At 36.4% G+C, this 21,361-nt stretch overlaps 1 protein-coding gene across 28 annotated transcripts in view; it reads right to left on the reverse strand.

Moving 5' to 3' along the window:
* Window positions 1-20,995, reverse strand: part of cacna1aa (calcium channel, voltage-dependent, P/Q type, alpha 1A subunit, a) — a 110,657-nt gene extending 89,662 nt beyond the window's left edge. For 22 of the 28 annotated variants that reach the window (XM_038269148.1, XM_038269147.1, XM_038269145.1 and 19 more), the window contains exon 1: window positions 19,500-19,822. In XM_038269148.1, coding sequence (XP_038125076.1) covers window positions 19,500-19,822 — 323 coding nt within the window. Of the gene's footprint in view, window positions 1-19,499 lie in introns of all 28 variants that reach the window. The other 6 variants (XM_038269155.1, XM_038269156.1, XM_038269153.1 and 3 more) reach the window with 1 other exon arrangement.
* Between the last annotated feature and the right edge of the window lie 366 nt (window positions 20,996-21,361).

The following is a 21,361-nucleotide window of genomic DNA, read 5'->3' on the forward strand; positions in this document are numbered from 1 at the left end:
TGTATGCACATATCTTTCTGTATAAAGAAAACATATTAACCATTTTGAATCTCATACAGTCCTGTGCTAAAATGACAGACTTTTTAAGGATTGCAAAGTATTATAAGGGTTCTTGGTTGATCTTTAAAGCCACCCCTTCCTCAATGACCTATAAAGATATAAATGCAGATTTAATAACAATTAAGATACATTCCCTTCTTTCATGTCGAGGGTAGACAAAAGAACTATCTGAATCCCCTTACGGTCAGTGAGTAAAAAGACAGCAGATCCAAAGCTCAAATGGACTGCTGTCTCGCCTCTCTTTATGCTACTGCTGCCTGTTTACACACACAAAAGGACATACATACACCCACGAGCCCTTCGTCATGAGTCAGTTAAATATGCTCTGCTAAGTGTATTTTCTGGTAACACATCTCCCACGCAGATAAACAAAACAAACATAGACATAGGCTTTACTGAAGTGGTAGAGAGCCTGGACATTTACAGAGGTTTATACCATTGAGCTCCATGTAAAGACTTAAAGTATCTAACAGATTATTCATATTTTATTGTCCTTATCATAGATTGCTTCTCTCAAACAAACGTGCCGTAGCTTTATATCACTGCACCTTTATCACCGATAAAAATTATTTATTGCTTATTGTCTGTGTTTTTAAGGAATCCTGAGGCGATTTTATCTTATTGAAATGAAAAATTGTAAATTCAAAGACTTTTAAGTACAACTGGGGTCATTCTACCATAACAGATTTATATTAAAACAGTTTAAAGTCACAAAAAAACTTACATCTTGTTATTAGAACCCCAAAAATATGGAGGGATTTAAAAACCTGTAGTCATTGCTTCCATAGGAAGGGCTTTGACTACAGCAGCATTCATGCATGACCTACAAATGGAATTGAGATAAGTAAGACATTAAAGCGAGGGGATGTAGTCATGCAAACTTTCATCTGTAGAAACAATCAGATATTTTCAGGCCAACCTGATATTTACTGCTCATTTGCTGCCCTTTCCTTTTTGATACCTCTCCACCCCCCTCCCCCCCACCCCCACCCCCATTTTTGCTGGCATCATTTAGGAGCAGCAATTCCCTATAGTAACAGGGGCTCGACACTAAATGGTAAGAAATCATAAAGTAAAAGGAAACTGCTTATAAAAACGCATTTTTAAATACATATGTAAAATTCACTTTGGTAGATCTTGGTGCTCATTCTAACCCTATTTATTTCTGTTTCATTCTTTCATGATAAGTCTTAACCTTAGATGTGTATGCAATTGTCAGTCTGAGTCAGTATAATGTGTAGGATCACATTACCTTCAACCGGCCGCTGGTATTAGCATTTAAGTATTAGATATCCACAGAGATACATTGAAAGAGACAAACCACTTATCATCAGAGATTTTTTTCCCATTGCAACAAGCAAAAGAAAGTGAAATTTAGATTTAATATGGTTAAGAGAACATTAAAACATCTTGTCAAAATACATTTACTCTAGCACTTAGATTTTTTTACCCCAGTTTAATAAGTGCATGCCTTCAAACAGTCAATGGAAACTACACAAAGAAATTAAAAAAATGTTACATAAATCCAAAATTCATTCCTGTTGGGCAACAATGTCAGAAATGGAGCCTAGGCAGAAGTTCCTACGAAGAAACTGATTGCTCTTACATCCAACTGCGAGACAGCCAATCAGTTTTGAACCACACCTCCATGAAAGCCAATTGGCACCTAAAGTTCATCTTAAAAGGCCTTCGATCCACTTGTGTGCTCCTGTGCGCAGGCTGTCGATGCGCTGTGTGAGTTTATCCAGATGACAGTTTCAACCCACCTCCAGCCCCTCCTCCACCATCGTAGCTAAGCTTCATCAAGTGTCATTCCTCCCAGACTCTTACTGCGTTCCCTGTCTCATCTCAACCGGCAGAAGACCGCCATGTTGAGCCCAACTGGGAGTTTTTCCTCTCCACTGTCGCTTCATGCTTGCTCATCATGGACAGGTTCTCTCAGCCTGTGTTATCAAACTGGACTTCCATCTTCCAGGTCCCTGAGTGAAGCTCTAGTGTCAGCTCACGCAATCCACTGGATCGCCCCATAAAGCTCAGCATAGCGTCTCACTAACCAGCAGTCTACAGACTGACCAACTTCATCTATCTCCACCACCAGTTTCAGGCCTGGAGGGAAACAGCCCTATTCTTTGCTCCCGTTCATGCATATCTATCAAAATTAAGCTCTATGTTTCCTGCCGAGGTCTGAGCCCCAAAGACAAAGTAATTGTATCAATAAATTTCTCCTAATTGTCTTTTCTTTACGTGTGAGTTTTTCAGATTGAAATACAGTACTGCTTCATTGTGGCCCCCAATACCATGACCCCAAAAGCAATGTACAATATCTATAACAAGGTGATTAATATTTGGACCTTTAGTATTGTATGCTCTGTTTCTATGTGGACTATCTTCAGGTTTCTGACAGGGCTAGTCAGGTCAAAATCAACATCATGCATTTTCTAATTTAGTTCAATGTCTAAATTTAAGTTGCTTACGATATTGGTTTATGAAAAATTTTGTGCAAAAAGGTCGGATTTTTCTACACTGATTAAATAAATTTTCTAGCTAAAAAACTTGCTTTCTTTCTCATGTTTCACAATCTGATCCTCAGTGAGTTGTGATACACAATCAAATAAATGACTTTAAAAGTTCCTGTCTGCTCCCATCATCTTTATAAGAGAGTGTCAACAGACATAGTTGAAAATACTTAAAATACTGTATCAAGGAAAAGTGGGAATTAGAAGCGAAATACAGTAATAGAAGATGAGTTATGGGACACACTCTGTTATAGCTGCCATAAGGGAATTAATAGTGAACAGTGGAAGGACCTATAAGGGAAACTTAAAATGTGTTATTTTCATTCTCCTCTGGTTATCTCAAATTTTGTGAAAGATCCATCTTAAGCTTTATGCTGGAGACAATGTGGTAAAATAGGTGATTATACACATGTTTTGTGACAATCCAGTAATTCTTGCATATTGGGAAAAAAATTAAGAACAGAGAAAATTGTAAAAAGAGAAGTCCTCTCAAATGTACAGTTTTACTTACTAGGTGTTATATCAGCTGATTTGTTTCAATTCTGACCAAATATATATCCTACAAGTATAACTAATCATTGCATAATAAAAGTTAATTGTTGTATGTCTTTAATTAATTAATTTTTGTTAATTGTTAATTGGAAGAATGTGAAATTACCAACTGTAACTGAATGGAAACAGAGACTAAAACAGATTTATGTGATGGAAAAAAATTCATTACAACTGAAAGCCGACCTTTTTAACCAGAGATGGCACATGGTTAAAGAATATTTAAATCTATAAATTACAAGTTTCATAAAGAAGATAGAAGAAAGAAAAATGTTTAACAATATAAAAACCTGTTTTAACTTGTGTGGGTGTTTTTTTTTTATTATTTATATCACCAAATTGTTGTATATCTTTATGCCAATTGTAACATGCTGAGAGAACATTTGTATTATGTACAGCAGGACATATGTACAGAATATCTTTATTATTATCATTATTCTGATGTTTTCACATCTCTCACATAATGTTCTTCCTGTATTGTTCTGTGAGATATTGTGATAAAAAGGTTATTTTAAAAAATTCTGAGTTTTTTAAAACGATAAGAAATTGCTAATCTCTTAAATAATTTCCTTAGGGTTATAGGTTTGTTAAATTACCATTGTACAGGTTTTTTCTTGTCCTTGTGAGCTGTATTTGACATAGTATTCATAGCTGTTAATATACCAGGTAGATAACTGTTTCATTAAATGTAGAATTTGAGGCTTTATTAGATCTTAACATAATTTTCTGTTTTGGGCCTAATGCAGTGAATATCTCAATTTCAGTCGCACTTTTAGAAATTGATCAATTAAATCTCTGTTTAAAAGGACAAAAACAACACATAGAAAGGCAAATATGTCTTGATAGATAGTATGTAAATGTTTTTAATTGTGCCCTTAATTTTGCTACAAAAGCAACCAGCTTTAAATGCTAATTGATATGCTGTTTGCAGTTTGACTTCATAGTCATTTGTAGGGGATGTCTGAAACAAAGATCAACATTTGTGCGTCCACTAACTGTTGGAAAGTATATTATTTATTCTAATATATCTAGCAAGAAGACATACAATTAAAAGCGGAAAATATACTGGTTACCTCAATGTAAATTTTTGTTGCAATGATTGAACGGTTTAACTACAAACATTTTTCTTAACGATAAACCAAAACAAACAAAACTCTTAAGGAAACTAATTACATTTAAAGGATAAGTGAATGTTTAGTTGGTGGCATTACTCCTTTGTTTTTTGTTTTTTTTTACTCTCTAGGGTACCAAATCTCTAAAATGTAAAACTTTTAGGTTTAAAGAAATTCACTAAGACACATGCAAAACTCAGAAAAACTAATTCTGAGGTACTGTCCAACCTTCAATAAGATTTTTTTTTCTCTAAAAGCCACATAAAAAAGGGCAAAAACTGAGAGTTAAACGGATAACGCTATACTCTCCCCAAAAAATATTTTACATTGTCTTTCCATCTGCAGGTTCACAGTACATTTGCTTTTTCGTTATCATTGTTTTGCTTCCGTGTGTATTTATGCGTTCTGTCATGAACAGTTTTCAGTGCCCGAATAATGTGTTTGCAAAGGAAGGGTGCAACAACCTAAGCACCTTATGAATATTAACACATTTCTAATGGCTTTTATTAACCTTGTCCCTCAGTGCTCTACATAGAGTCTGTTCACATCCGATAATCCTTTCCTCTGATATATTTCTCCCACTATCTACCCTGCTTAAACTTAATCACTTACTGCCACACCTCTGCTTATTTTCTAGTCTCCTTCATTTTTTTATTTTCTTTTACTCCTGCTTACTCTTGCATTCAAGCATTTCTTCATCATATCCTTCCTTTCTTTCACCCAGCCTGACCATCAATCATTTTGCCAGCTCAGTTTAATATCGAATAAGACAGAGGAAAAGGAAACTGGATAATGCTATGTCAGCACATGTGCAAGAACCACAAATGCCGGGACTATATGAGGAGTATGAAAAAGAAAAAACAAAACAGCCAGGGAGAGGAAAGGTATATTGATGACTTGAATAAGAGAGAGGAAAGAGGAGAACGAGAAAAAAAATTTGTCCTGTGGGCACAGACATGGATGAAAAAAATAAATGATGAGAAACAGAAAAAAGAAGGATGGACCTGGACAGGAAGAGAAGGGAAGAGATCATGAGCACAGTAAAGTTGAATGAGGAATAAAGCATGAGAATTAACAGAGGTGTGATAAGATTGCAGTATTTTCCTTTGCTGAGCAGTGTGTATACCATGCAATAATGCACACTGAAATCTGAATAAGGTTAGAAATTGATCCATTTTCTGCTACTTATCCATCAGGGTCACAGGGGGATGGTGCCGTCTCTAGCAAAATACACCCTGGACATGTCACCAACGCACTCACACCTAAGGGCATTTTAAAGACAGTAATTATCCTAATAGTCATGTTTTTGGACTGAAGAAGGAAACCTGAGTATAGTAAACTATGCAAGACCTGAGACAGGGGGTTATAACAGGACCTTTAGCAATTTGATTACTGGGTTCTCTAAAGATCATCTCTATGGAAGTATCTTTTTTAAACCTTAACTTTGTTTTTCTTTCTATAGTACAATGATAAATACAACTTTTAGGAGCCCAACTATAATCTTTATAGCTATCTTTAGTCCTTACAGATTAGAAATATTAAAATGCATAAGAATCAGGAAAACAAATGCTACTCATGGATTTAAGGTATCTAGCAGCTATTTTATTTTAGAAAATGGAAACTAACATTAAACACCTGTGAAAGGACCTTAGACGTGCATCTACCTGCAGTCAATACTTTTTTTTTTCTGCCAAATTTTCAGCAACAAAGTTTTTGGAAGTAATTATTTTTGGTATAAAGATCCAAATGTTATTTCAGCCATTTTTGATTTACTTAAAAGATTCTAAACATCGCAGGTAAGTTTTGGCCGTAGGTAATTTTTATGTACCCATCTAAAACAGGATGTTTTATACCAGGAACAGTGAACACCTATTAATGAGATGCCTGCATTCACCACTCAAAAAGTACCTTCCATTTAAATTTAGAAGGATTTTTTTGTGTTGTCAACCTTTTAAACACCATCCCTGAAATGATGGAGTGTCTTTGTGCACAGTTACATATGTGTTCTCTATAGTAAGTGTGGTGGAATCACGAATGGTGCACAAAATCATCTATTTTGTAGATCAGTTTAATTTGAGCATTGAGACAAAATATACTTTTTACAAGCATTAAAAAAAAAATTTGTTAAGTTAAAAGTGTGCCTTAAAGGATTCTAAAAGGCCCATCTTAAAGGTTTTGAGGTGTATTAAGCTGATCTCATAAACATACAGCCCCTCTCTTCAGTCATTTCGAGACTTAATTTAAATCTTTAATTCCTTTCTTCTCCATTCTTTCCACTCCCTCCTGTGTGCCCTGTTACATTATTGAGCAGCAGCAGAATAGCTGAAATAATTACTTTACGTTCTTGTCACTTCTGCCTAAGAAGAGAAGATTTGATCAGATGAATAGGATTAAGCAGTGTGGTTGAAACCCAGCTAATTATTTTGATAATCTGAAAGCGTAAAGATAAGAAGCGAAGTGGTGGAAGAGCTTCATTTTACCACTGCAAGACCGTTTTAATAGATATCATGGCTACAGTAAAAGCTTAGTTTTATATTTCTGATGAATGCTTACAGCAGCATTATTTGTGGTTTCCAAAAGTTGTTGTTTTTTAATGATCACCTAGCTGCCATTTAAATTAAAAAGGTGGACATTTCTTATGAAGCACCTTTATTCACAAATTGCTTTATTATCCATTTATGACTAGAAATAGAATAAAGACAGTTCCTTGGTGGGTTTTAGATGACAAAATAACAGAAAGGGAGAGAAATAAAACATGCATTTCATTTAGGGCTAAAATAGTTAATTGGATTAATCATGATTAATTGATTATTAAAATAATCATTAGCTAATTTAGTAATTGATTAATAGTTAACTGAAGTAAAGACACTCTAAAACAGGAATTTAGCTGCCAGAGCAACCCACTTAGAGCAGCAATTATTCAAAGATTGTAAATAAATATGTAAACATATTTCATTTAAGATAAAAAAATATTTTTGTCTGTCAATATGCCCTATCCAGAACTCTTCAAGTTTAGAAGTTTGAAATCCACCTCGGTTGATTTCCTTAAAAGTCTTCTTGAAGGAACCTTTTGCTATCTGATTATTAATCGAAAATAATAAACAGTTTAATCTATTTGCAAAAGAATCGTTAGTTGCAGTTCAGTTCATCAGCCAAAAAATGGAAATGATTTGCTAGAGCTCCAATCCTAAGATGTGCCCAACCAACTCTGTACAACAATAGCCTGAGCAAGGATTACATTAACTGAATAAGCGGCCCATTATAACTCTGGAGTAGCTCAAAATATCCATGGATTAAGTTGAAGAATTTGCTGACAGGACATTAGAGTTGTGACGTTCACAAACAAATCTTTTATTCGAATGCTGCAATGAGAATAGATTCACAGTTGCAATGTCTTTGTTTGGTAGCCAGTTTAAAAAGCAAAGTAGCCACTCTGTCTTCACATGTCACCCATGTACCCCATGAGTCTGCATTGTATTTCCCATGCATGGTGTAAACTCTGAAGGCAGCATACCTAGCGCTTGGCGCGGAACCAATTTTTCCACTTTGTGTTGGAGGAGACAAGAAAAACAGGAATAAAAAAAAGGCAAAAACCTGCATGGAGATGAGCAAAAGAAAATGGAGCAACATTTGGATCTAATTTTCTGGAATGACACACAAGGTAGAGCCCAATGCAATATTTAACAGAAAAATGTTTTCTGTATTATTAAATTTCTCTTGCAAAGAAATTCCTCCGTAAATTAATGGTTTGTTGAAATAATTTAAAATTTTTAGTTATTTGTAAAATTCATTAGGTGAGGGGTAATTCAAATTAGCAACCTGTCAAAGCAGGGTTGGTTTGGCAAGATATATGGGCAAAAGGCGGGGTACACCCTGGACAGGTTACTGGTACATTGCAGGGCAACACAGAGACATACAACCCTGCACACACACCTAAAGGCAATTAGCAGACACCAATTAACCTAATTAACCTGGAGAGAACCCACTCATGCACAGAAAAAACATGCAAACTCCATGCAGAGAGACCTTAGGCAGGGAATCAAACCCAGGACCTTCTTGCTGCAAGGCAACAGTGCTACAAAAAGCACTAGCCACCATATATGGAATTTTTGCAGTGACAACAAAGGGAATTAAAATCAATAGGGCTGTTATAGAACAAGTCTCACCTTTAGTATTCTTGTGAGATTTGTATATTTTATTCATTCTAAACCATATTGTGTGTCGTAATTCCTACTAGAAATTCTTTACTTGTAAAAGTTACTCTTAGTTGACCTGAAAAATTAAAGATTGTAACAAAGAGTCACAAAAGAGCCATAAATCCCATCTCTACAAACTACTATTAGTCAAGTACTTTATAAACCAGGATTTTCTTAGTGAGTATGAAGAATAAAGCCATTGTTGAAGGAAAGCCATTAAAATTATTATGGACAACACCACCTGCACTGAAATGATGAGGAGCGGAAAAACTGCAGAGCTACACTTGATCCTTCATCTCCACCGCTGTCAGACTGTTCAGTGATATTTAATACTGTTTATGATAGCATCTACTTTTAAAAATACCAGCAATCCTTGTCAGGTTAGCACAATCACATCCAATATCTATTGTAAAATAGTTACCTTATTACATTATTACTTATTTGCACAATAAGCTTTTTTTTCTTATTTAATTTCCCTTTGGAATTAATAAATCATTCTTTTAATTTTGATTTTTTTTAATTGATTTCTTCTTTGATTGCACATATTTGCACCCGACTTTTATGTTAATCTGACTAATGCTTGGCGAGGAAACAACTATTCCACTTTTTTAGAAACATGGTAGTGGCATTATTTTGATGTGGAGATAATTATCTTTATCAGGGATAGGGAAGCTGGTTAACTTAATAAGAGGATGGACAGGATTAATGTATGTCTGTAAACTGGTAAAGACAAATCTAAAAAGGGTTGAAACTGTAATTAAAAATTGGTTCTTCAAAGTAACAAATCATAGGGGAATATGTAAAAGCATGTCACACTTTTGAGATAAACCGTTGATGCTCTTTCCTCACACTTTCCGACTATATATTTTCTGCTGCTTAAATGCTTGAATTTTTGTCATTTTTAAGTGACAAAATGCAAAAAAAGGGATCTAAACATTTATGTAAGGCCAAAAAACGAGGCAGTTTGCTAAAAGCTTTCAAAATAAGACTAGATGTTTAATTAGACCTTTAAAATGGCAAAGTCATGTTTTCAAAATGGTAGATTATAAACCATAATGGTGGCTCTTTCTACTTCTTACAAAAAGGCTATTGTCTCTCCCCCACCCTGTCACCAGCTCTCCCTCATCATCCACATATAGCCAATCTGTCACTTTCCACAAGATGCTGACAGTGGTGTGTGCAGCAGGGAGAGTGTATGCCCGGACAGGATGTGACATTTTTTCACATAAGCTTTATGTTCGGCGGACGTAGGCGCTGTGTTAAAATGAACTGTGTTTGTATACTTGACAGTAGAGGCTCATTTGAACACCGCTTACTCCCTTTCTTTTCACTGCCAGAATGCATCTGTATGGCGAGTGAACAGAGTGAAGCTTCAGAACATGCCAGCATGCCCTGCAGGTAGAGTGCAGGCCCCCAACAGGGTTTGTCTACTAACAGCTGCAACACGTGACCAAGAAAAACATGAGCATAGAAAAAAAAAATCAATCCATCACAGACGCTCTCCCTCTATTTTCTCCCTCTCCACGTATTCGAATCCCAAAAATAGCTCTCTTGAGCGTCACTGCGCCCCTCTCACACACACACATTTATAGGCACACACGCACTTGTCCGAACTCAACTGCAACTGAATAATTCAGCAGAGTTAGAGCAGAGAACTAAATGAAAGGAAGAAGACTCATAAGCAGGAGGAGAATAGGATAGGAAAAAGGAAAAATTTAAAATAATATGTTTAGTTTAAATACAAATAATGACAAAAGAAACAAGATCGTCTTTAATTCAATCTCAGATAAAAGTTTCTTATTTCGCTGACTGCATACAGTCAGCAAAATTTCTCAATATTTTCTCTCACTGCAGCATTTTCAACATGTCTAAAATGATGTAGGGATGCAGAGATGGATCAGAAGAGGCAGATCAAAAATCCTTAATGCATGAAACTTCTGCACACATGAGATCTGATTGCACTGGGCAGCTAGTTACACCTGCAGTGCTACCATAATGTGAACCATGAAGCTCTGATTTAATATTTGCTTTACAGAAGTGCTTTTACCTACTGCATTTAACTGTAACACTAACTATCCATCCGCATATCTTCCAGGAAGCAGAAAGGCTCACCACAGTCATCCCACATTAAACTCAGACAATGCCTGGATTTGTGATGGTTTCCAGCTTCAGCAGCCATGACTGATGAGATAGCTGGTCATGTTTGTACAGTTACTGTGGTCAAATTTATTCACATGAGCAGCCGGATGCTTTCGATCATGTGCATGGTGGCACATCACATCTACACTAAAACATATTCAGGATGTAGGAGTTAAACAATTAACTTCTTGTCTTAAAACTAAAAAACTCTCACCATGTGTTTAATGATCTCAACTACTGCCTAAAGAAGCATCCACTTAGTTCTCTGAGTTTTCTGCGTAAATAATTAGCATCATGACGACCAAGATAAAGGAGAGCAGATAATAAAACAATATTCCAAGTTGGAACTTTTCAAGAAGCATTGTCCGATCTAACATCTGAAAATGAAAACAATGTCCTCTAAATGCAAACTGAACAAGACTTGGCCATGCACCAAAACTGATCCATCCGACAAGGAGAGCATCAATCAGAAATGCAGCCGAGAGACCCACAGTAACTTTGGACGAGCTGCAGAAATGCAAATGACAGACTTATTTGGGTCCTCAGGTACTGCTGCCTTGCCCGTTTAAAATTTATTTCTTGCTACAACACCTATGCAAAAAGAATAATTAACAGACTTCAGCAGTACTTGATGGCTGCTGAGGATTTTTTGCAGTTATTTGAATCAGTTGTGCTGCAACAGAAAGACGTCTAAAACATGCAAGGTAGTATAAACAGTTTTTAAAGCTACTGGTTTATATATTAGAAAATGTTGGAGTTGAATGACCGAATTAGAGTAAATCCTCGCCATCTAATTTGACTAAACACAAGTTATTTTGCAAAGATAATGTCCTTCTCTGCATATGTATTGCTGGTGGAGACATACTCTAAAAATACTTTCATGTACTGTTGCTTTTGAAGGCAATTTTACAATACAGGGGCTAGAAATTCTGAGTTGAACAAAAATGCCCATCTTCTTCTACTTTGAAAGGGATGTATCATTTTACTTTTTAAATGCATAAATGTGTGTTTTTTGTTAGGTTTTGTAGTTGTAATGTACTGTGATGCATGATTTACCTTTAGAGGGAACTGGATGTGCAAAAGCAAAAAAATTATAATAATCTGTTCACCTTTAAAATATATATTTTTTAACACTACAGTCTTATGCAAATACTATGTAACATAGAGATAGGTATTTTGAAAGTGCAAACTTCAGTGCAAAGTCTGCCTAGGGGAGATATGGATCAGTTCACACATTTATTACCAGACAGCAAAACACAAGGTGGGCATATTGTGCCCGAAGGACACCAACAAACAGAACAAAGGGTGTGTGTCTTGTGGCACACATGCTGCATACAACCTTTCATGTCATATATGATCATGCTATACTTAACTGGACTTGCAATTGTCAGGAAGTTCAGCAAAAATTTCCAAAACTTTAGTGTAATGTTTTTGATTAACATCATGGATGTCTAATACATTCAATTCAACATAGTAACAACCGTTGTAAATCTGAATGGGGGGGGAATCATATATGCGTGAAAGAGAAAAACGTCCTGGTGGTGAAACATGAGAGATGACAAAACCTCACTTCTTATCAATCAAGGGCATGACAGCAAAAGGGAGAACAACTCAGGGGAACAAATGGGTAGAAGATTCCTAATGTGAGCCTCTATAATTTGAAATTATGCAATTATTGTATTATAAATTCTGGAAGTTTTTAGGAAAACTAAAAAGATTTCCCATTAAAGAATAGGAATTAATCTGTGCTAATGCTATGTAGGTCTAGAATGCCAAAAAATTTTGTTGTTTTTTTAAAGAGTGTCCAAATTTATTCTTTTGCTGTTTTTCCTCTTTACCATAACTCTCTTAACAATGTCAGCCTTTTAATAGACCCTTTCTAATATAAAAAAGTCTCTCACTTCAGTTTTTTTTCCAAAATGCAACATTCATTCTTTTACATCCAATTAAAATCCCTCATCTCAATGGCAGACTGACTCATTCAAAAGCTTAACTTCTCTTTGCAACACTTGGCCAAAAGCCTTATTTAAAACAGATGTCTATAAATAACAGCTGATCGCAAATGCAGTCTCGAACTCTTTCATATGCCTTTTGTTTCCATTACGGGAGGAATGTCAGCTGAGTCACTTGTTCTTTAGTGCTGCCAATGATGCCATACACAACCCAGACTACCAATAAATATTCTCAATTGGCTCCACTTGGCCTACTCCACCTCACCAACATTTGCATTGCTGGTTTTCAGTACCGGTAATGATTTTTCTCATTTTGATTCTATCTACTGTATTTCTGAATAGACCAGAAAGCCAGTACCAGTATTGAAAAGCAGCACAAAACAGAGTTAAAATTGCAAGGTGGGGTAGAGCAGGGCCAAATTGAGCTAGTGGAAAAGGTGCAAAATCTCAGCATATCAACTTGAACAAAATAAGAGCACCTCAATATGTTGAGGTTACCTACGTGTTCGCTGGCTATTTTATGAAATCCTAAAATGTATATATCTGCATATATCTGCCTTTTATTTAGGTATACAAGACAGCATGGCTACCAACTAAGCTGTTCCAACCATTGCATTTTCGAATTCTTCCGAGTGCCTGACTTTACACAAGTGAATAAAGGGAATGTGATTGGTCGTTTATCAAGGGGGTGGGATTTTTGCGGGGGAAGGTTCACAAGCAATTGCGGTTGGTGCCGATTTGTCAGAAGCATCTTGCTAACCAGTTAGCAACTTAGTGCTAGTAGGTTCCCAATGGGAAATTACATTGAGACCAAAAAGCACTAAATTGGTGACTTAGAAATGCACTATCAAGGAACGCTATGGACAGCGGAAACGTGCAAGAGGAGGAGAGTTTTGTGTAGGAGGTCGTGGATGAATCTCTTCCCTCATACATTTTTTATTTAAAGGAGGAAAGTAGGGACGAAGTTGTTGTGGAAGAGGACACCAGGGCGGCAGAAGCTTGGTTTGGTGTAGAAGGCTTACAGCCGTACATGTTTGAGCCCTTGCCTCACAACGCTGCCAGTTCAGTTAGCTTTACGCCTGCCGAAGACACAGACGTCTATCCCCATGAACACTGGGATGGAACTAAATGGGAAAGGAAATGATTCTTATTTCTTATTTCAACCATTGCGTATATTAGCGTAAAACATAAAATAGCGAGAGAAAAACACAGATTGAAGACAGGATTAAAAAAAATAATTCTAAATTTTGGGGCAATATAGTCTGATAAAGAGTACATTTACATACACATTTAAGCCAAAATGATTTGACATTTAGATATGGTTTCCCTATGACTTTAAGCTTTTAAAACAAATGTTTTGTTTTTTTTAAACTACATAAGGCTCTCAATATAAAACTTTATAGATGCTTTTCATGTTTCTACTGTTTAATATAAATGCATTGATGTAAAAATTGAATAACTAGACACAATTCTGAAATTTAAACCCTATATTTGTAAGCAGCCTCCAAATAATAGAAATTAAAACAGTGTTTGTATACTTATTTGTATACTTATTTAGTGCATGCCATGCACTTTGACATTGCTTTTAAAACTAGTTTTTTGAATGTGCCAAGATTGACAACACATTTTTTTTTATTGTTTAGGAATGGACAGCTTGATGTCATCCCACTAGACACGGGTTTTAAACATTATGGACCAATGCTACCACAATGTTTTCATACCATTCCTATAGTTGAATACCATCTACTACTTTACTAAGAATTATGCAGATGCATTGAAGATACGAAAAGGCAGCACTTTACCTTTAGCCGTATGATTTAAAATCAAATTTCCAAGTAAATATTATACATAATATATTAAGAAAATTATTTAATATTTTTTAGCAGGAATAATATTCCTCTTTTTGTTCAAACAAAAGAAATTGTGCTGTAAACACTGTATTACTGTAATAATAATTTACCTATGCTCATAGTCCCTCATGCCTGCTCTCAAACCTTAGTCTAAGCTGCAAAATTTTAAATGATTAAGATCAGCACAATGTTGTCTTTCAACAGGGCTTCTTTTAAGCAAAAATAGTTGCATTTAAACTGGCCTATAGCTTATAAAACACATAATCTGACTGATGAGGAACCAAAAACAAAACATATGAGCTATAACATGAACAAGATTTCAAAATAAAGAGGAAAATGTCAAAAACGAACTATGAAATAACTCAGATGTAAATACAAGACAAGCTCAACGAACTAAAGTCAAGTATTCTACATTATCAGCTGACAAAAGCAAGTTAGAGAACAGCGAATGAATAATTTAGATCCTGCAGTGAATGTAGATCACCACCTAAAACTACCCTCATCCCTTTCTCTTTTTCTTGCTTCTTGACTCATTAGTGTATCTCTTGCTCCCTTTTGTCAGTTGTCTGTCCTAATGACTTGAATTAAATTATGACTGACACATTGTCTGTGGCTGATAGAAAGTGCAATATATTAAATATGAATTTTTCCTAGCAGACACTATGAGTTGGCTATGAGTTTAGGCTACATTATTCCTTGGCCATTTATGCAGTATTATTTTCTACTAATGCAGCCGAACTATGCTCTTTAGTAACAAACCTGTCCCCTTGTCCAAATGAGACAAATAAATTTCTAATAACAAGCCTCTCCTGATCAATAGTTTGCATGTTTTTTCTACTATTACATCAAATTAAAAAGGATTGATAAAAATAAAGAGTATTTAAGGAGTAATATTCATTTTATGATTTTTTATGCAAGTGACTAGAAGACTGTAATAAAAGGCTGATATGTCAAACAAATGAAACTACACAATACCAACAAGAGATTGACATGGGAAAGATAAAGTAACATGAGACATAGCCAAATTATTCTACCAATTGGAATATAAATTAAAAATAAAAGAACAATAATCACAAATGGAAAATGGAAAAAAATAAATAAACAGCTCCTAACAAAATTATAACAATTACAAAAATACAACATTACAGGGAACTCAACCCAGTTGGAGTGAGGAACTGTTTATGTTGATCCAGTTATATAAAGGATCTGAAATGAATGAATTTATATGTAAAATGGTGGACATTGTGTACTTCATCACAGGGATCTGGTCTCATTTTTGTGATTCTTCACATCATTTCATTGAGTCTTCTTTGCAAGCCCTTAAGTAGGCCTCAACTTAATTTGACTAATCTTTAGAAAAAAAAAGATAAGTCAAAATATATATATATTTATGTTTTAAAAAGTCCTACTTATGGAAAGTAGTTTAAACTGTATGAAGTACACAAGTGCGTAATACCAGGTCAGTTTTGGAATTTGTGGTGCTGTCCTTGGTGCTGAAATATCATCTTTAGTCTAAGTTGTACATGTTGGTGAAGATTCTCCGTCATCCAGGTCATAGCCATTCCAAAAAAAGTTAAAAACAATCCACTGAATTTTGTTTCCAAGTTTTAAGATGTTTCACTTCCCATCCAGCTTTTTCACGTCTTTTGCATCTAAGTTTCACAGTGAACTATCTATCTATCTATCTATCTATCTATCTATCTATCTATCTATCTATCTATCTATCTGTCTATCTGTCTATCTGTCTGTCTGTCTGTCTGTCTGTCTGTCTGTCTGTCTGTCTGTCTGTCTGTCTATTCACCCATCCATCTCATAAAGCCTATAAAGAAAATTTTGAAAAATATAAATACCATACACTGCTTCTGTTTATCGAGTGTTTTGCATATCATTATAAGATTATTTGGTATAAGATCACAATTGAATTTTTGCAGGAGTCTGAACTTTGAAACAAGCTAATAGAGACCGATGTTTACTGTTTCTTCTTGTTTCAGAGTTCTTTGTTTTGTCTATGTGCAACATTGGCTTACTGCTTGATTAATGTGACCTTTAATTGTTTGACTGAGTCATAGGTCAGTGATAAAGACCAGAAATACAAAAATAACAATAAAAACAAATGTTTTTGAACATGGTGAATTAAAAAGACTTGGCCTAAGGACAATGTTTCTCTATCTGCTACACACAATGCATGTAGTTTAAAGATAAACTCTCAAGAATCTTAAAAAAAAAATGTTCAAAGCAACTTGAAAAATAATTTAAAATTGAGATTCTTGAAACAGGTATACACATATAATGTGTACTCTGAACATTTTGCAGAGCACTGTATTCCAAATGGAGCCCATTCTTGCTATAGATAGAACATATATTGACTTCCTCTCCATTTACAGCATCAAGAAGAAAAAGCACTTAAGATCATGCAGATGACGCAGAAACCATATTGTGTGTATGCAGAGGGACTGCATGTCTTTGTGTAAATTACACTAGGTGTAACTAAACATCAATTTTGAACTTTTCAGACATCTAATAGCTATAAAACCCGGAAAACGAAAACCAACATGCATGAATTGTTAAGTTGTTTCCCAGCACCAGTGAGCAATAGACAGCATTTCACTCACATCAGACTATTAGGTTTCATTTTCTCCTTTTTTTACATGATGTGCTTTTTTTGAGCTGATGACTGTACAATAGATTTGTATCAAATAGTTATTTTTTTCAGTTGAAGTATTTGTTTGAGCCCTGCAAGTTGTCAATATCACATTTGGTAGACTGCAAACTCTACAGGATTTTTTTTTTTTTTTTTATGATGGCTCTCATTAGGTGATGTTCACTTGAGTTACTGGTGATAGGGAAAGAAATGTATTAGTTTATCTTGAATATCTAAACCAAGCTCTAAAGTTCTCTATTAAAAAAAAAATAAAAAAAACGATGTTTCAAATTACAACTTCAAAACTCAATATGTTGTTTTTTTAAGGTTTGCAATAAAATGGTAAACATCTACATGCACTGTCTCAGGGGCCGTGTTTTTGACAAATTTATTGATGCCCTGTAAATAATGCAATTCCATTTCAAATCTCAACTGTTAATTAGAAAATGACCAAATACTATAAATGATACATATAGAATTATGTTTTTTTTATGATACGGTAAACGACTGATGTACTACTGATATAGTTTGCATTACAGATTGTATAAAAAAAACATCCAAATGTGGGAGTCACAGAACCAATTTGTGAAGGAACATTTAAACTGGCATGATCCACATTTCTACCAAGAAAAGCCTAAAAGCTATTTATAGAAATCAATAAAAAAGAAAATAATTGTCCTCAGAGAAGGCTTAAGATATGGGAAGAGTGCCTCATTACTCAGAGCGCTGTAGTGACAGGGTACAGTGCAAGGGCATTAAAAGAAATTAATATTTACGTTGTGCCTGAAAAGGTTGTCTTTTGCTTGTTGTCATTTCCAACCGATAAGGATTGAGCATACCTTTTCATCCATTTAAGGGCTATACACAGCTAAGGAAAATAACTCCCTAAAATACCTCAACTGGTCAAACCTAAACATAGGAATTAAAGACTATATACTAGATAATCATATACTTGTAAAATTGTATACTAAATATTTAATTGATGATATATATAATTTAAAACTAGTGACTCTCCAAAACTAATTCTAGATTTAGGAAGTTTTAGCTATGCATTTGCTCACTGAAAAATAGCGTTATTTTTTATCTCTTTATCTTGTCAAACAACTTTATTTATATTAAGCCAAGTACAAAAGCTGTTGGAAACCAGTCAAACTGGAGTTACATGTTTAAAGTACAGTTTGGATTTAATCAACCTCTTCTCCTCTCTTTGATAATTTTTTGTAAAGTCAATAATGTACATTGCAAACAGAAAACATATTCACTTTAGAATAGTGACTGAGGGAACTAATGTGATAAAAACAGAATCAACACAAAATTAACCACTGAGGAAAGTGTTTTTTTAAAGAGGCATATAAAATGGCAGCAAAGAAATCCAATAATTGTTACTGCCACTCCACAAATAACATCCAACACACACACACATTACATTCTCAGAGGTTATTATTTAAAAAACTAATTTTCTTTGTGTCCTATATATACCAATAAGAGTACACTAAAACTGGTCAAATGGCATCTTATAGCATTTTAGGTATAAAATCTTCTGCCAACATCCCTCACTGAGTGATCTATCCTTGATTTAACTAAAAGACACCAGAAAGTGTTAGCCTTTTTGTCAAGACTTGAGGATCAGTACAACCATTGGGCCTTCTCCTATTCCCATCCCCTCCATTAACCAATGTTTTTTATTCACATAATAAAAAAAAATTACATGAAAACCTTTGTTTCATTTTCTGCCTTTTTGCATTATATGTATGAAAACTAAAACAAGGAGATTTGGGGAAAGAATTTGCTGTGGCTTGACACCCAGAGTCGTGCAGGATGTTTGGAAATGAAGAAATGAATTCAGTGAACCCTGCATTTTGCCAGATTAGAGCAGAAAGCCTCAAAATGTCTCTATATATGGTGGGATAACTCAAATAATTATTTAATTCTCAAGTAAATCCACCATACAGACTGTCACCTGCTATGCCTTCTGCACATATCTATAAAGCCACCTGCATCGCGCTGATAGGAGCGGGTGTAGCCTACAGCAGGGACGCACTCATCAAAACACACATTTAAAGCCATACTGTGCTTATTCCGCCCTTCCACTCACTCCAGTTCCTCTCGCCACTTTCTCTGTTCAAGGCGGTAGGGTTGCTGCGCATGCTGACATCAGCAAACAGACTCCCCCACCCCCTACCCCCAAACTTCCCACCCAATCACATGCTCACCCTACACTCATCTCACACAGACAGGTACATCAAGCAAATCCCGCGTTACTCTGACGTGAAATTAAGAGGAACAAAATGATTAATGGGAATCAGCAATCCCTCACCTTCATCTTAATTACCTGAAAAACGCATAGCCAGCATTTCACCTTACAAAGATGGGTCTTCCTGTTACACCACTGTTGTGAAGTTGAAAGCATAATTATGTTATATAAAATCTTACCTATTGGCAACAGAAACATTTACTCACTGGACAGCGCCAGTAAAAGGATATGGCCATTCGGTGATCTTTTTGGCGTATTTCCTCACGAAGTTATCCTCGCTGAAAATGAACAGCGAGCGATTGACTGTGAAGCAGTTCTGGCGCACAGGGATGGGGTTGTAGAGGGCCATCGTACGGGCTCTCTGCGCCATAGACTGCTTGTACATTCTCTGGGTACCGGGTCCTCCAGGTGGTCCGTGTCCGTGACCGTGCCCATGGCCGTGGCCATGTCCGTGAGGCCCACCTTGCCTGCTACCGCCCCGGCCCCCGGGGCCCCCTCCTCCACCGGGCCCACCACCGTACCTGGACGGCATCTCATCTCCGTACCGCGCCATTCAGTGGACACCGATCTCGGACGCCAATCTTCACGTAACAGCGGATAAGGAGACCAATGCTCAGCTGTGTGGCCACACCACATTACATCTCATCTGGATCCGAACGTCTCATATGCACAACGGGGGTTGCCTGGCGAGCTTGCCGATCAACATCTGCACCTTCCGGCTTCAGCAGACGAGGACGCCCATGGAAGCCTGCGGCGTCCTCCTTCTTCTGTGTGCCTGTGCCAACGGCCAACTGTGGGTGTGAAGAAATTAAATGTGCGGTCGGTTGGCTGGCTGGTTGCACTGTATGGCAGTGCTGTGGGGCGTCTCGGTCTTAGTCCGAATTTATGTCCATAAAAAGTAGGATTTGCCTCCAAACATGAGTTCATGGGGAGACTATCGAGTTATACATGAATGTTTCATGTTCTTCTGTTTGGTTCATGCTTGGATCAGAGCGCACCAAATGTTCCCGCACCTCTCTGGACGCTTCATTTCTTCACTTTTACATTAAATGTTTGGATTAAAATTCACAAAATGTAGGCCCCAATGTAGAAAGGGATATAAAAATAGACTCAAACCCGTCTTTTTTAGTGTTTTTTTTTCTTATGTCAAAAAGGTATGGGGGAAGGAGGGAGAGCCAGGATTATTTATTTATTTATTTATGAAACATCCGCAATGTTTGATACAGCGTGTGGTAATAATTTGGCTCCCGTCACCCTACAGCTGCTTCACAAGTGCTCTCCGACAAGCTTTGACAGCAGAAAAAATGTGACATTTGTCAATCTTAAGTCCAAATTCAGATCGCATTATTCCAATTACAGATAAAATGTTGGGGAGAAAAAATACCGTTTTCCTTCGTAGCGTCACTGTCATTGTTGTATATTAGTCTTTGTTTTTTCCTTCATCAGACGAATTCAGAAGCATCCTCCTCCTATCCTCTTCGGTCCGACCACATTATCTCCCTTTTCAATCCCTCACCTGCAGCGGCCATCCATCCAGAAACGGAGGGAAGGGGACGGCGTCGTCAAAGACAAGGCTGTTCTTCACCGCCTCACACCTTCTCATGATCTAGGTTCGGACATTCGAGAAGGTGCCGAAAAAAAAGTCCCTCACCATCCCCACCCCGAACAGTCTTGGGTCCGCACCGATAAGCCCAAATGTCCTGGAAGAGCGCCCTCTCTCTCTCTCTCTCTCCCTCCCTCCCTGTCTGTCGGTCTCTCTGTCCCTCTCTCTTTCGTTCACACACACACGCACACACACACTGAAAAGGGCCTCATCTTTCCTCATCCAGCAGCCCTCAAGGAGAGAAAGGAGATGGACAAACGGACGATATGGATGGTATGGAGACAGATCGATCGGTGAATGGACAGAAACAAACAAACACAAAAAGACAGGATGAGGAGGCGATCGACTGTTTTTTTCCCCTGTAAATATTAACCCGATTTAATTAAACACACACACACACAAAAAAAGAAAAAAATCCCCCTGCAAGCAAAATCAGTTTTTCTAAACTCTGTGCTTTACAGGAAGGGCGCATGACGCACACAACTTGCA

The sequence above is a fragment of the Cyprinodon tularosa genome, unplaced genomic scaffold (genome assembly GCF_016077235.1).
Source record: "Cyprinodon tularosa strain WSP-4 unplaced genomic scaffold, ASM1607723v1 ctg721, whole genome shotgun sequence".
NCBI lineage: Eukaryota > Metazoa > Chordata > Actinopteri > Cyprinodontiformes > Cyprinodontidae > Cyprinodon > Cyprinodon tularosa.